This window comes from Gastrolobium bilobum, unplaced genomic scaffold (genome assembly GCF_033153095.1).
Source record: "Gastrolobium bilobum isolate Gb01-03AN ecotype WA unplaced genomic scaffold, APGP_CSIRO_Gbil_v1 utg37739, whole genome shotgun sequence".
Classification (NCBI taxonomy): domain Eukaryota; kingdom Viridiplantae; phylum Streptophyta; class Magnoliopsida; order Fabales; family Fabaceae; genus Gastrolobium; species Gastrolobium bilobum.
Window position 1 is genome coordinate 122,286 of NW_026895444.1, and position 15,980 is coordinate 138,265.

A 15,980-nucleotide genomic window follows, 5' to 3' on the forward strand; every position below is an offset into this window, starting at 1 on the left:
ATGGTTCTTTTGTGACAATTTTTTTTTTTTTTTGTCTAAAATCATACTTGAAGTCATCTCGATATTTTTTTTTCTTGGCCGAAAGAAGACACGTTGACCTATTGCTATTTGTGCAACCATTCTGGCATAGATTTGATATGATCTGAAATTTCATTAGTTTATCAATGTTATAACTAACTTATACATAACGTTTTTAATTTAATTGTTACCTTTCCCAATTTCTTCTAAGACTCATTGCTGGCTAGCATCGTCAGCTAAATTAGAATACACAAGAAACCTTTACTAAAAATATCCCTATCTGATTCTTTTGAAATTAGTTCCTTAGTTAGTGGATTGTCCATGATTGCATTGTTTGTCCAAGAAATTAGAGTTAAAGACATCAAGGACAGAATCATTTGTTATAACTCTGTAAAGTGGAAACAGTTTGAAGTTGTAACACGCCATTTTACACATGGAAATAAAAATGACATAATCATCAATAGCAACGAAACTTGCAAACACAAAAGAAGAGAGTCTGACATAAAGTGGCATGAAATTGTCATTGTCTCTTCAAAATGTTGTGTTTTATTTGTGACCGGATTCAATAACATCAACTGAAAATCTTAGTTAGGAGTAACAAAATAAGTGAATACAATTAGTTATAACAGACAAGGGTCAATTGTCAAAGGGCTTTCCTTAATGCAAACCAGCCAATTTTTATTCCAAGAGAGAATATAGCACAAGTTATTCTGTTACAGTTGCATTTGATTGTTGTCCATTCCAAATAAGATTTTGAAGCTACAAGACTCATCATTCTCTTCATAACTTTCTTCTAGTTGTATACTCTTGAACCACTTTGCACATGCAATATAAAGGACCAGGTCTATAGTTGTCAAGGCAGCTAACAGGAAGAAAAACCAATCTAGGTGACCTTTGTTTAGGTTTCCAGGGATCCACCCTGGCATGTGATCCTCAGTGGAGATCTTCATAACCATACTAACAAGTAAGCTACTCACATAGTTACCAAGGGAGATGGATGTCATGCAAAGTGCACTTCCAAAGCTCTTTAACCCATCTGGTGTTTGATCATTGAAGAACTCTAACTGCCCTACATACATAAAAACCTCAGAAACTCCTATAAGTGCATACTGAGGAATTTGCCAGAAGATGCTCAGAGAGCTTGAGCCACTGCATTGGGGGCATCCTTGTTTTGCATACTTAAGCCTATAACATTCAACTATTCCAGCTGAAACCATTGCCATTACAGCTATAACAAGCCCAATTCCCATTCTCTGAAGCTCATTGAGTCCCTTGGAACTTGTCCGTTTAAGTTTTCCCACAAGTGGATCTATCACATGACGGTAGAAGAAAATGAAGATAGCTACACTGAGGATGTCAAAGCTAGACATGCTTGCCGGTGGTATTCTGAAATGGGAAATAGTAGTTTTCATGGCAGCACCTTGAACGACGAAAAGAGAAGCCATTTGTGTGTATACCACTGAGTATATTATGGTACAAAGCCAAATTGGAAGAAGTCTTAGTATGCACTTCACTTCTTCAACTTGAGTTATAGGACAGAGACGCCAGGGGTTATAAAGGCCTCCTTTCTGGTCCTCTTTATCTCTATAAGATATAAATGCTGCCCTATCCAGAAACCTTCAAGATTATATAATTTGTAAGTCATGCCATGGTCTTAGAAAAATGATTATATAAGTACAGTAAAAGCACTACATGTGGCCTTAGAGCTATAAAGTATAAACAAAATGCTTATGGAAAGTATTCAACTATGTGGTTTTAGCTGAAATTAGCTTCTACTACTTACTTGAACCCGTGAGTGTGGAGAATCTTTTTGTTGCCAATGGTGGAAGATTCCTTTTCATCCATGACATATAAGTCCTTTCCATTTGATGCCATTTGAACTCTCCATTTCCTTGATGCAGCAACAAGGACTTGGCAGAACCTTGAAAGAGGATTGCCAGTGGGTTTGAAGTGTCTGTATCTTGCTGTCCCAACAAGAAATAAGACAAGGGCAGCAAAGGCAGAGCCTGCAGACACCCAAAACCCAAGAACCCACATTCCTTCATCTTCAAAGTAGCCTAGAATGGTGTTTGAGAAGAATGAACCAAGGTTCAAAGCAAGGTAGAAGTAGCTAAAGAAAGCCACCTTAGAGTAAGCTTCCTTTGAGTGCTCTTCATCAAACTGGTCAGCACCAAATGTGGCAATAGTTGGCTGATACCCTCCATTCCCCAAGGCAATGAGATTGATTGAGAGGTAGAACATACCCATCTCAAAACTTGAATGTTTCCCACATTGAAATGATTCATTCCCACAACCTTTAGGTGCAATCAAAAAGAGGTATGATGAAATGGACAAGGATACTAGACCCTGTTACATTAAACCAGAAGATTAGTTGATTACTCAAGTAATGTACTTGCTAGAAATTAAAGTGGAAAAGTAAGGAAGAGAAAAGGAAATTGAGAGAATAATACTTACTATTACAAAGATGACTTGAAAGATGGCACAAGTTTTGTATCTTCCCCAATAAGAATCACTAAGAAAAGCACCCACAAGAGAGAATATATAAACTGTTCCAGTCCACTTGCTCACATTGTTAGCAGCATCAGCATTATTTTGGCCCAACACCCTTGTCAGGAACAACACTAGGTTCACTCCGATCCCAAAGAATGCTAAGGTTGCCAGACCTTGGTTCACTGATTGGTGCAATGAACAAAATTAGCATTGTTATAGCACCATGTTATTAGTATTATAGAATGCATCACTTAAATGCACTCGCATGCATCCTTGTGTATGTGCATCATAGAACCATGCACCTCTGTCTCAGTATCCAAAAAAACAAGTATTTAATGCTACATCAATGCACCTCTTGAGTATAATCGGAATATTTAATGCTACATTAATGGTTTTTAGGAGTCACTTTAGCAATCGAGTTTGTTAGGACTTCGTTCATACTCTTAAAGGACTACGCAGTTATTCTTCTAACTTAACTACACAAAATTCACTTTGCCAAGCCATTACCAAAAAAATAAAATAAAGTAAACTAAATTAAAATAAAAAAGTATCTGATTAATTTTACTTTGAATAAAGTTAAATTACCTTCTTATAGTTTATTCTGAAATTATTTATCCCCTTTTTTTTTATCACTTACCTTACCTTTAGTTTTTTAGTTTTTTGTCCAAATTCACCTAAACAATATTTTAAATTGTATAAATTGTCTATTTTGTTCCTTTGAATCCTGAACCATGTCTCATTTCCAAATACCAAATTTTGATTTGATCGTTTAGAAAGAATATCAATTAGGACAAAAAATTTATGGGACTGCTGGCAAAATTGACCAATTACAAAGTGTCGCATTTAACCCAAGAAATTAAGAGACTATTTGATCAACAAAGAGTTATCAGGAGGGAAAAGAAGAAATACCCTATTCATGGAATTGAAGATTTGAAATATAAAATCATTTAAATTGGCTAAGAAAAGTTGAATTATATGTTGTCACCGAATGATATTTTAAAACCTGAATTTAGATGTATTTGAAAAAAAACAAATCACATGAAAGGTAGATAAAGAAAAAAAAAGGGAAAGTGATGTTAGAGTAAGCTATGGAGTATTCCTGAAAAAAAGGTAAGAAAGGTGAGAAGTACTTGAACTTACTTTGAATGTTTTTTATTTTATTTTCTTTTTCTTTTTTAATATTATATTAAATTTAATCAAGATAATTATATCTTTCTTTCTTTTTCTGAGAAAACATTAATTAGTTATTTCAAACATTTATATCATATACAATAAAGTAAAATCTTTTGAAATTATGTTCTTTTCCTGCCCATTCGTGTTGTGGACATACAGAAAAAATTACCTCCAGGCATTTAAACTAAGAAAATCACTTACGATTCAAACAATCAGTGGCCCCTGGATCTGAATTACACGGAAACAGGAATGGGTACTTAAAAATAATACATACATGAAACAAAACCTGCATTCAAATAAGATTTGAGAGTATTGCTATTTTTTTATTCAATCTACTCAAAAGAGAAGAGTATTATGTTTTTAAGCATGTGAAGTTGATAAGCCATTCCAAAGACAAATCCAAAACCCAAAGCACAAAATACTCACAGTAACATAACATACTAACTTTTCTTGCAAAATAACTATTGTAAAACCCTAAAATAATACTATAAAAGTGAAAATACAAGTCTAACTTCTCAAATTGAATGCAATAAATATAGGGAAATGCATTTGTTATGTTACATAACATATGAATAGTTGATATATTAAAAAAAGACAAATTATATAATATTAAAAAAGTAAAAGGACACATTATTTAATTTAACTTGTCTTTTTTTAACATAACAACTATTCTTTTTATCATATAACATGACAACTGTATTTCCCATAAATATAACAGATAAATTTGCAACATAACTTTTATAAAACCCTAAAATATGTTGAGATGTTCAAGTATGATGAGTCCACATTGGTTGGTAATGAGCTAAGGCTACACCAACCTTAGCAACTGGATCCGACACCATGTCTCAACCCAAAACCTTAAGGCATTGGGTTCATAGGTCCTTCCATTTATATACACTTCGCTTAACCCATTACCAACCAATGTGAGACTCATCACACTTGAACATCTCAACAATCCTCAAGTGTGAAACCCAACATTGATATGCTCCCCCTCAACCGAGTACCCCAAGCACAAAGTACTCAACCAGCCTCCTAGCCAATCACCAGGCTAGCTCGAGCACAACCCGTCTCTGATACCACTGTCAGGCGGGTCCACGGGAAAGCCCATGGCGGAGGTCCACCACCAATGAGCTAAGGCTACACCAACCGTAGCAAGTGAATCCGACATCATGTCTCAACCCAAAACCTTAAGGCATTGGGTTCATGGGTCCCTTCCACTTATATACTCTTCACTTAGTCCATTACCAACCAATGTGGGACTCATCACACTTGAATATCCCAACAAAATAATACTGCAAAAGTGAAAAGACAAGTCTAACTTCTCAAAGTGAATGCAATAAATATAACACATAAATTTAACGGTAAAAACCCTCAAATAAATTAAGAGAAAAATCACGGCCAAGAATAGAAAAAAATTTAGTATGAAAATTTCCAAAATTACGATATCTCTTTAACTACAAAGGGAGAACAATTTTATTTCTATTTTAAATTAAGAGAACTCTTCACAAAACTCTCGCAAAAAGAAATAAAGAAAAAGGAAGCTTTATGTCTTTTTTAGTATGGAGGGACCTTTATAGCCCGCTTATCCTTTTATTTCTCAATATCCCACGATGTGGTATCTATATTGTTACAAGGGGAAATGGTGTTACAAGGTTCACTCAAATTTCATTCAAGGGAGTAGACATATTATCTCAAAGTAACATTGATTGCTTAGAAATTGCTGAATAATGACCGAATACTCAAGCAAAATCGCAGCCACGTGAGAGACTGTACAAAACATGCTTCTAATCAAGTAAAAGATGCATCCTATCATGCACTAATCAAGTAATTAGTATGAAAATATTAGGTAATTAAATAATGGGATAAGTTATTCTACCTATCATTTTTTTTACCTATCGTTCTTCAATACCGTTAGATGAGAATCTCAAGAAGAAAGAGAAAGATAAATGTTAATTAAGATTTATCTCTCTCTCTTCTTGAGATTCTGATCTAACAGTATTAGAGAGCGGTAGGCAAAGGTAGGCAGAAAAAATGGCTTAATTCCCTGGGATGACTGAAGTAGAATCACATATCCCTTAAATAATTATCGAGCAAACCTAATGTATTAATATATACAAAGGAAATAAATCTAATGAAGTAAAGAGACCCTGATAATGCCATCGAACTCACGAGCTACTTAATATCAAGATTGAAATATGATAAAAGGTTTTTCCTTGAAAAGAAATCTATCATACAACTTGTGCACAATTTAATGAGCAATTGAACATAACATAAACCAACAAAACAAGTACATATTAGAGAGCATAGAAAAATTATCAAGAAAGTTTAATTATATTATTACTGCAATTGAAGAAGGTAAAGATTTGACAATGATGTCTATTGATGCACTTGTGGGTTCTCTTCAAGCTCACGAGCAAAGAATGAATTTGAATGATGTTTCCAGTAATTTGGAGTAAGCTTTGCAAAGAAACCTATCATTTGATGAAAATCAAACTAGTAGCAGTAATGGACGTGGTAGAGGAAATCGTGGTTGATACAGAAGCAGCTACAACACTCGAGGCAGACTCAATGCTCGAGGTGGTCGTGGAGGATACGGTGGACGTGGTCAAACAAGTAGAGGATTTGCAAATGATACTAATACATATGGACGTGGCCAAGGAAATTATAATCGTGAACGAGGTCGAGGTCGAGGTCGTGGCAGAAGCCGAGGATTCATGACTCGAGGAGGAGGTGGATTTCAACAAAGAGGTGACAAATCTCAGACAAAATATTGTAATTGTAATAAATTTGGTCATCTTAGTTATGAGTGTAGAGACGCTCCTATAGTTCAAGAGAGGAGTCATTTTACATCAAATGAAGAAAGAGTTGATGAATCCACTATTTTGTTCACTTACAAAGGTGAAAAAGATAGTAGCAAAAATGCGTGGTACCTCGACATTTGAGAAAACAATCATATGTGTGGAAGAAATGATTTATTTACAGAGTTGGATGAGAACGTTCAATGAGAAGTTACATTTGGAGATCAATCAAAGACTCCATTTAAAGAGACTCCAGTTAAAGGAAAAGGTAAGATTATGATATGTATAAAGAATGGAAATCAAAAATACATTTCAGATGTTTACTACATCCATTCTTTGAAGAGAAATCTTCTCAGTATTGGTCAGCTTTTGGAGAAAGGATATGACATACACTTGAAGAATAATTCTCTTATCATCAGAAATCAAAAAGGAGAATTGATTGCAAAAGTTGATATAACAAGAAATCACCTCTTCAAGCTGAATACCCAGACAGAGACAATAAAGTGCACGGAGTCCATCATAAAAGATAGTTCGCGGTTATGGCATCTCAGATTTAGTCATCTTGGATTCACTGGCCTGAAGCTGTTGTCAAAAGCAAAGATGGTGAATGGATTGCCACAAAGAAATCATCTAGTTCAGTTATGTTATAGTTGTATCAAAGGAAAGCAGCATAGACAAAGCTTTGAAGTGAGCAAGTCATGGAGAGCTAGAAGACCATTGCAATTTATTCATTCAGATATTGTTGGCCCGATTGATATTCCACCATTTGGTGGAAATAGGAAATATGGAATAATTCATCAGTTGACAGCAGCCTACATCCCACAACAAAATGGTATTATAGAAATAAAGAATCGTATAATTCTTGATATGGCGAGGAGTATGTTAAAGGAAAAGCAATTGCCAATAACACGTTGGGCTGAAGTTGTTCAATGTGCTGCTTATTTACTAAATTGATGTCCAACCAAGCGTGTGAAGTTCAAGACTCCAAATGAAGCATGGAACGGCTATACACCAGAGGTAAGTCATTTAGGAATCTTTGGTTGTATAACATATGCCCATATTTCATATCAAAAGAGAGGGAAGTTAGATGACAAAGGAGAGAAATGCATCTTCATTGGCTATGAGTATAGAAGTAAAGCTTACAGACTGTACAGTCCTTTAACCAAAAAGGTGATCATTTTAAAAGAACTAGAATTCGATGAAGGAGATTACTAGGGATGGAGTGATGAAGAAAAGAAAGTGGAATGCATATTCTTTAAAGATGGTGATGACTCAGAAGAGCAGACAATTCAAGAAGGAAATGACCAAACTCCTCCACCAAGTCCTACTCCAACAACCCTAGCATCTACACCATCAACATCAGAAAGTAGTAGCAGTAGCAGCAATTCAGGGGAAGTACCAACAAATATGAGAAGCCTAAGGGATGTTTATGATGCCACAAATGAGGTACAAACACCGTTTGATTATTCATTATTTTGTTTAATAGAGGAATGTGATCCAGTGACATATGAAGAGGTTGTACAAGATGAAAAATGAAAGAAATCTATGGATGAAGAAATTACAACAAGTAAAAGAAATGGTATATAGAAGCTTACAACTTTGCCAAAAGATCATAAGCCAATTAGAGTAAAGTGGGTGTACAAAACAAAGACTAATCAAGAAGTAAAAGTGGAGAAATACAAAGCAAGATTGATGGCCAAAGGCTATAAACAAAAATATGGTGTTGACTATAAAGAAGTTTTTGTACCAGTTGCACGGATTGATACTATTAGGTTACCCACAACAGTTGTAACACGACAAAAGTGAAAGATATACTAGATGGATGTGAAATAAACTTTCCTCAACGGTTGCCTGGAAGAAGAAGTCTATATTGAACAACCACCATGTTATGTTAAAAAAGGAGAAGAAGATAAAGTTTATCAGTTGAAAAATGTGTTATATGGATTGAAGCAAACTTCAAGATCTAGGAATACAATAGTAGATTAGTACTTTCAGAAGAATGGATACGTGAAGAGTCCGTATGAACAGCCTCTATACGTAAAGAAAAATGTAGATAGAGATATAATGATTGTATGCCTTTATGTGGACGATGTGATCTTCACTGGAAACAATCCAGGTATGTTTGATGAGTTCAAGAAAGCTATGTCTAAATAGTTTGAAATGACAGATATTGGAGAAATGTCTTATTTTCTTGGAATTGAGGTGAAACAAATGGATAATGGAATTTTCATTTCACAAAAGAGATATGCATAAGAGATTTTGAACAAGTTCAGAATGAAAGAGCGCAAGTCGATCTCCACACCAGTAGAAGCAGGAATAAAGATGAAAGTTGATTTGGATAGAGAGCCAATAAATCCTACATTATACAAGAGCCTGGTCGGAAGCTTAAGGTACTTGACTTTTACTCGACATGATATTATGTTTACAATTGACTTAGTTAGCAGATATATGGAGCAGCCAAAACAGGATCACTTCAGTGCAGCAAAAATAATTTTGAGATTCATCAACGGAACTGTTGATCATGTCTTATTTTATACACATTCTGAAGAATCAAATTTGATTGGCTATTCATATAGTGATCATGAAGGAGATACAAATGTTCGAAAAAGCACTTCTGGATATACTTTTCATATTGGCTCAACAATATTTTCGTGGTCATCCAAAAAACAACAAATTACTGCACTTTCATCATGTGAAACATAATATATGGCCGCAGCAGCATGCACGTGTCAAACAATTTGGTTGAAGAATATTTTGAATGAACTATACCAGGAACAAGAAGGTCTAATCACAATATGTGTGGACAATAAGTCAGCTATATCACTTGTAAAGAATCCAGTCTCCCATAGCCGAAGCAAACATGTTGACACAAAGTATCATTTTATTTAGGAGCAAGTCAAAGATAAAGTTGTGAAGTTAATATATTGCAGAACTGAAGAGCAAATAACAAACATTTTCACAAAACCATTGAAGGTGGTTATGTTTAACAAATTCAAAGAAATGATTAGAATGCAAAGTCGAGTTTGAGGGGGAGTGTTAGAAAAAGCAAACTCTTCTATGCACTGCTTCTACATGAATAGGTGTCAAGTTTATAGAGTAGATGTCCTTGTTTTAATAGGTGTCAAGTTAGTAGTTGTCCTTGTGTTAAATTGGTTAGTAGGTGGAGTCGGTTAAGTGGTGAAAAACGCTGGATAAAAAAATAAACGGTGTTGAAGTTATATATATATATATATATATATATATATATATATATATATATATATATATATATATATATATAGTAATGGATAATATGGTTTGTAATATGAGAAAAATAGGAAAAAGAAAGAAACAAAGTTTTACGTGTGTGAGAAAAAAAAGTGTTGAAGCACTGTATGAGTGATAAGCAAAGAGAGGTTTTGTCAAAGTTGATATAATTCAAGTGTAGTATTCTTCTTCTATTATTCTTGTTTTTTCATTAAATTTCCAACACTTGATACAGTAGCTGGCTCTCTTTTTGAAGAAGGATTTTTTTTTTCATCATAATCACGGCGCATGTGTATTTAGTTGTATCCGGAATAAACATCCATATAAGAGAAGAGATAGAAGTTAGAGGGGTTGTAAACTAGTCAGTCAATGTTATAAAGGAAAAGAAGTCTTCGGGGAAACTCTTAGTTGGGTTAGTGTAGTCTATAAATATTTTTCGTTTCCTTTTTGTTTTCCTTACAAGCACTTTGGTAAGCCATATGGTGTATTTTAATTTGTTGATTAACCCAATAGCAAGGAAGTCCTCATCTTGCTCTTCATGTACTTGTTGTCTTTTGAGAACTATATTTCGCTTTCACTTTTAAATTAGTCTGGCTGAGGGGTGTACTGAAAGGCGATGGAAGTATAAATTTGGGTTTATATATGGAATATAGACCTATATCCATGTTAATAGATCATTGTTATGCTTGAGGAGTGTATCAAGCATTTCTTCAAGTTAGGTTATAGATTGGTGTCGAGCTTGGTGCTTTGTTCCAACTTGCTACCTAATTGTAGGGGTTTGAGTTCCCCATTTGGCTAGGTGAACGTATCTCATATGTTTCAAGAACATCTAGGTTAGTCAACAAGATAGGTGACTTAGTGCCTGTTTGGATCCTCTCTTTTTTAAGCTAGAAGCTACTTATAAGTATAAGTTAGGCCAAACAGGTTTTGAGAAAAGCTCTTATAACGAAAAACTCTTCTTTTTATATTGAAGAAAAAAGCTGAAAACTGAAAGCTCCTAGGAGGAGCTTTTTTTTTAAGCTCTTATCTGTTTTTCTTGAATTGTGTGTTTTTTTAAAATGAAGAGTGATAAAGATGGAGAGAGAGATAATTTTCTTGAAATATGTGCTTTTAAGTAACTTTTAAGCTATGTTTTTTATGTAATTTCCAAACAGCTTTTAGCTTCTTTTTTTAAGCTCTTTTTTTTAGCTTTAGCTTATAAGTAGCTTCTAGCTTAAAAATAAGAGGATCCAAACAGGCTCTTAGTGTACCCAAGGTTCATTTGAAAAATTTTAGGCTTTTATTCTATCAACTCCTTGCTATAATCTGTTATCCTTTGGTCATGATTACGTTGTTGTGTCTTGTAACTAATTTCATGGCTAGGTGAACCATGGAGACTACAGTTTTAAAGGCATTAATGGAGGACATTCCAAGATGACATTATATATTGACTATGGTAAGCTTTATTTAAGGATTTTTTCTCAAGGTCGCATACAACTCGATGTAACCCTTAGGGTTTATTCTATATTACATGTGAACCCATTGAGCTTTATGTTTTATGAGGTTAGCTTCTTTACAAAAAAGTTGAACTTTTGAACAGGTTTAGAAATGTAACATCAGTCAAGCTACTTTCAAGGAATACCCTTCTGAATTTGAAGTTTGATAAGATTTATATGGTAATCCGCGATGGTATTTTTGAGATCCCTCATCCTAGAATGATAGAGACGGTGTTTAGGGTGTGTTGCATGTTTTTTTCAACTCAAGATGAGGTTGTTTTACCATTAAGGGGTGTGTGAATGATTTTTTTGGCCGTTTGGTATCCTCCCAAAGTTATTTTTCGATGGGGGTGTTTAGTTTCACACACTGGCCTCGCAAATCTGCTTATATATTTTTTGAACTTTTTAATGATTTCCGCGAACTCCCCCTTGGGGAATTTATTTATATTATTTTAAGGGTAATGGCTTTGGATGGCTGAGATGGCATCACGTGGCGCTGTCCATGAGTTTCCTAGGGGGATTCCTGTGGAACTTGAAGTGAGAAATAAAAAAATAAAAAAATAATAAGTTTCCCAATGGGGATCCACAGAAGTCATTAAAAAAAAAGTCAATTCCATAGGGGCTAGTCCGCAGAATTAAATGCCCCCGTCGAAAAATAACTTTGAGAGTGTACCAAGTAAGGGTGTAAATAAGTTAGACGGTTTGTCAAGGGCTTATAGCTTAGCCTGACTTGGCTTGACCCGTCTTTAAAATAATACAAACTCGAGCTCATTAAAAGGCCTCTTTAGATATCAAGCCACAAGCTTATTTTAGAAGGCCTAACCTCTAAGCCTCCATGCCCGACCCTTATTTTTAATAAATAATATTTTATTATTTTTAATAAAAAATATCTTATTTTTTTAATAAAACAATATTTTGGGTTGTGGTATGATTTCAACTATTGTACTATTTTGACTTTTTATCAACTTAAACATACAATAGAAATAAAATAAAAATAATAATCATAACTTGATAGGTCAGGCCAAGCCAAGCTTTCTATTTTTTAAAAGCAAGTCAGACCAAGCTTATAATTTGGCTTGTATTAGGCTAACAAGTCAAGCTAGGCTTGAAATATTTTACATAGGTCTAGTCCATTTAGGCTAAAGTCTGGCTTGACTTGGATTTACACCCTTAGTAGCAAGTGTGTAAAATACATATGGTAACGCCCCCAAATGGTCAAATAGCCCTCAAGATGAGCCACAATGGTGATAATAACTTTGAGATGATTCTTTCTGGATGTTTTGGAGTCTATTCCTTCGGCGAAACTACTTGAAATGGTATGGATGACCTCCCAAGGAACCTCATCAAAGTTTGTTTCTTGCTGAATGTTAGGAGCCTTAGAATATTGGTGTTCCCAAACGTTCCCATCTTGTTAGGGAGTTGTATCCTAGTGATGTACCGACTAGGGTGGACTTCTTTTGTGACGCTGGAGGTTGTGTGCTAGGCTTGAGTCCAATAATGAAAATGTATATGGCCACTTTGAGGTTGATATCTTTGATCAACAATGATTTTCTATCAAATTTGGAGAGGTAGTCTTGGAGGAATTTTCCACATCTTTATCTTAACATGGAGAGTGTGAGAGAGGATCTAAATTAGGCCTTTCTAGTAGTGAAACACATCAAATATTTCTCATACACAACATTTTTAATCATCCACAGTTAGAAGGGAGATAAGCGAACCACCTCAATGCTACCTTCTTCAAAGTGGGTGTGAAAGCGGGATATATGAGTGGGTCAATCTCTCCCTGGAAAAACATGAAAGCCTAAAATACGTTGATTTGCCTTAGTAAAAGTCCATGTTAGTATGGTGGTTGAAAGTGTTTGGAACGGAGGCCAACATGATTCTCTTAGGCGTAAAATGTCGTAGTTGTCCCCCTTATACTCTGTCATAACTATTCGATGAAGTTCAACCATTTATCTTGTCTATTCTTCTATTAGGTGATTTTGGCATAAAAGAGCCATCATTAGTTCTCAAATAGAGGGTTGTGAAACCCTAAGGGTTTGGTCATGTGACAATATGAACCTTAGGACGAACTAATTGCAAATAGATCCATGTTTGAATCCCAAAGAAGACCTTTGGGGGCAGAGATGAATATTTGTCACACCGATGAACTCGAGATTAGTCTTATACCTATACGAGCCTCTTTCCTTGCTGGGTGATGGAGATACTCAGAGAACCTGACTCACTTCAAAGAGGTAATTTGTATAAAAAAAAAAAAGAAACTAAAACGGTTAAGGGGCTTTGTGACTTTCACGTTGTTGAGATTGAAGAAAAAGTCCTTCAAAAGTAGTGAACAATAAATGGACATGATATGTATGAGGACTTATGTTTCAATTTTATCAATGCCACTATAATTGATGGTGTCTCAGCAGTTTTTCAAGGTTTAGCTCGCCGGAATGCACTTGTAGTAGCTGACCCTTTCCATCTGTAATCCCTCAAGTGCTATAATAAATTTTCTAATGGAACAATCGGCCCGTTAGCAATAGATGTTGATATAATTAAATTATGGAAAACACTATAGGTCGACGGAAAAGACCAAAGGCAATAGGTAAGGAATATAGGGTTTTCAACTTTAAAGAAGTTTTTAAATTAAAAAAGAGGAGTTATATTGTCAAACTTTTTTTTTACAAACTGAACTACACTATGTCTTACCGGTAAGAATTTACTCAAGAGTGTCTTACAAGTAAGACATAGTGTAGTTTGTAAATAAAAATTTTGTAAATATAACATTTCCTATTAAAAAATACATTAACATTTCTTCTGAAATAGGAATAAGAGATAGGATATTGTTACGACAAATGTCACTACCAATTGTTTCACCGTTTGATCGATTATGTTGATCCAACTGTTATATTTATTTTCACCTTTGTATGGTATGATTCCCAATATTTAATGTGAAAGCATTAAATATAGGAAATCACAACCATACAAAGGTGGAAATAAATATAAAGTATTAAATATAGGTAGAAAAAAGAAGGTTTTTAGAAAGTTAAATCAGAACCGTTAGATCAACATAATCAATCTAACGGTGAAACAAACTAGTAGTAACATTGATAATAACACTAATGGTAGTAACAATATCTTATATCTAGGAATAAAGTGATCTATTGCAAGTCCAAAACAATATGGTTTTGGGGTTTAGAAAAAATGTAAGCTATTTTAGGAAAATTCATAATATAAGAAGAAAGTAAAATTTTCAAAATATCCTTATTTATTTTTTTCTAAACCCAAAATAATATCGTTTTGAAGTTGCATGAGAAATATTTTTCCCTTAAAAAATTATAAAATTATCAAACAATATTTTTTTAAAAAAAAGAATTTTTAACTTTAACTTTAAAATAATTTTTGAACAAAAAAAATACTGGCCTCTAGTCTCTAGTTGAGGTATATCATTGATCTTGTACGTGGTACTTGAAAAGGATTCACACTGACCGAACAAAAGTGACTTCCTTTGAGTTTAGAAAAAAATATGTTGAAATCTCAATGCCATCATTGTATCAAAAAAGGAGGGGGGGGGGGGGGGGGGGGGGGGGGGGATATATTAAATGGTACCCACGATTTTCATGGCATATTAAGAAGAAGTATATATGGGAATACATGACTATTATAAATTAAAGACGCTCGAAATAAGGCCTAGTTAATACATATGATTTAATGCATTACCATGTAACAAAAAACAAATACAATAAATTATAAAATATATTATAAAAAATTATCCTGTTATTTATGTTTGGAACTTACATAGTATGATAGTTCCAGCAACCCATCTTCCAGATTTGGCTCTGATTGCAGGGCGGCCATGCCAATCAACACTCCCGTCAAGAGTGAACTCTTCTGGTTCTTCTTTGAACTTTTCCTGCCGAGTAGAGTTTTGAACACACAAAAGAAATGGCAGCATTTTTAGTACTTATAGCACATTCATGGTTTAATTACAGGGTTTGCTTTTGTCATCTAACATGACACAATAAACTTTTCTACACACACAACATTTTGCGGGGTTCACATTTTTTAAAGAAAAAAAAAACTACGGCACGCAAAACGAATCTCTATAACATTACACAATCACTTTTCCTACAACATAACTCTTATAAAACCCTTTAATTATATGTGATAGGTTATAATTAATTACCACCATTTTTTCTTATCACCTCATCTTACCACTAATTTTGTCATCGTTGGATTAAAATTAAATCAATAACTCTCTCTTAATGTTATTTTGTAACTGTTGATTTGATTATGATGCTACGGCAATAAGATTAATAATAAGAATGATAAATCTGAAATGGTGGTAAGTATAACAGTTCTCTAATTATATATTTCATTGAGATAGGCAATTAAGAGGTATAAATGGTGCTAGACCGGGAGACAATTAAGAGCAAGCCAAGAATGAGTGATTTCAAGTTTCTTCAGAAATATGGAATAAACATATACATAGATGGAAAATTCTATATACATACGTACCTCTTTACATACCTCTAAGCTGGCCATTATTGGTGATGTCAAAGAGAAAGAGAAAGACGAAGTTCAATTAAGTTCTCAACTTGCTTTAGAATGCAGGTGAGAGAACTGAAACAGTGACAGGTTTTTTATTGGGATGAAGGCCCAAGAGAAGAACGAAATTTAGTTACTTACATATGTGTTCAATACAAGGAACTTGACAGGGGCAAAGGGTACATGGTTTCGTTTAATGAGTATCTAGGTGAAATTTGGCTTTAGTGTAATGTCAATATTCCGGAGTGTG

The 15,980-nt window shown here is 34.3% G+C and overlaps 1 protein-coding gene across 1 annotated transcript; it reads right to left on the minus strand.

The window, feature by feature from the left end:
* Positions 1 to 731: 731 nt before the first annotated feature.
* LOC133311603 (protein NRT1/ PTR FAMILY 7.3-like) lies at positions 732 to 15,727 on the minus strand. The gene is made up of 5 exons (XM_061512672.1): positions 15,701 to 15,727; positions 14,981 to 15,095; positions 2,473 to 2,690; positions 1,802 to 2,364; positions 732 to 1,635 (listed from the first exon to the last, which is right to left on the minus strand). The coding sequence occupies exons 1-5, from the start codon at positions 15,725 to 15,727 to the stop codon at positions 732 to 734; spliced, it is 1,827 nt and encodes a 608-aa protein (XP_061368656.1).
* Positions 15,728 to 15,980: the final 253 nt, after the last annotated feature.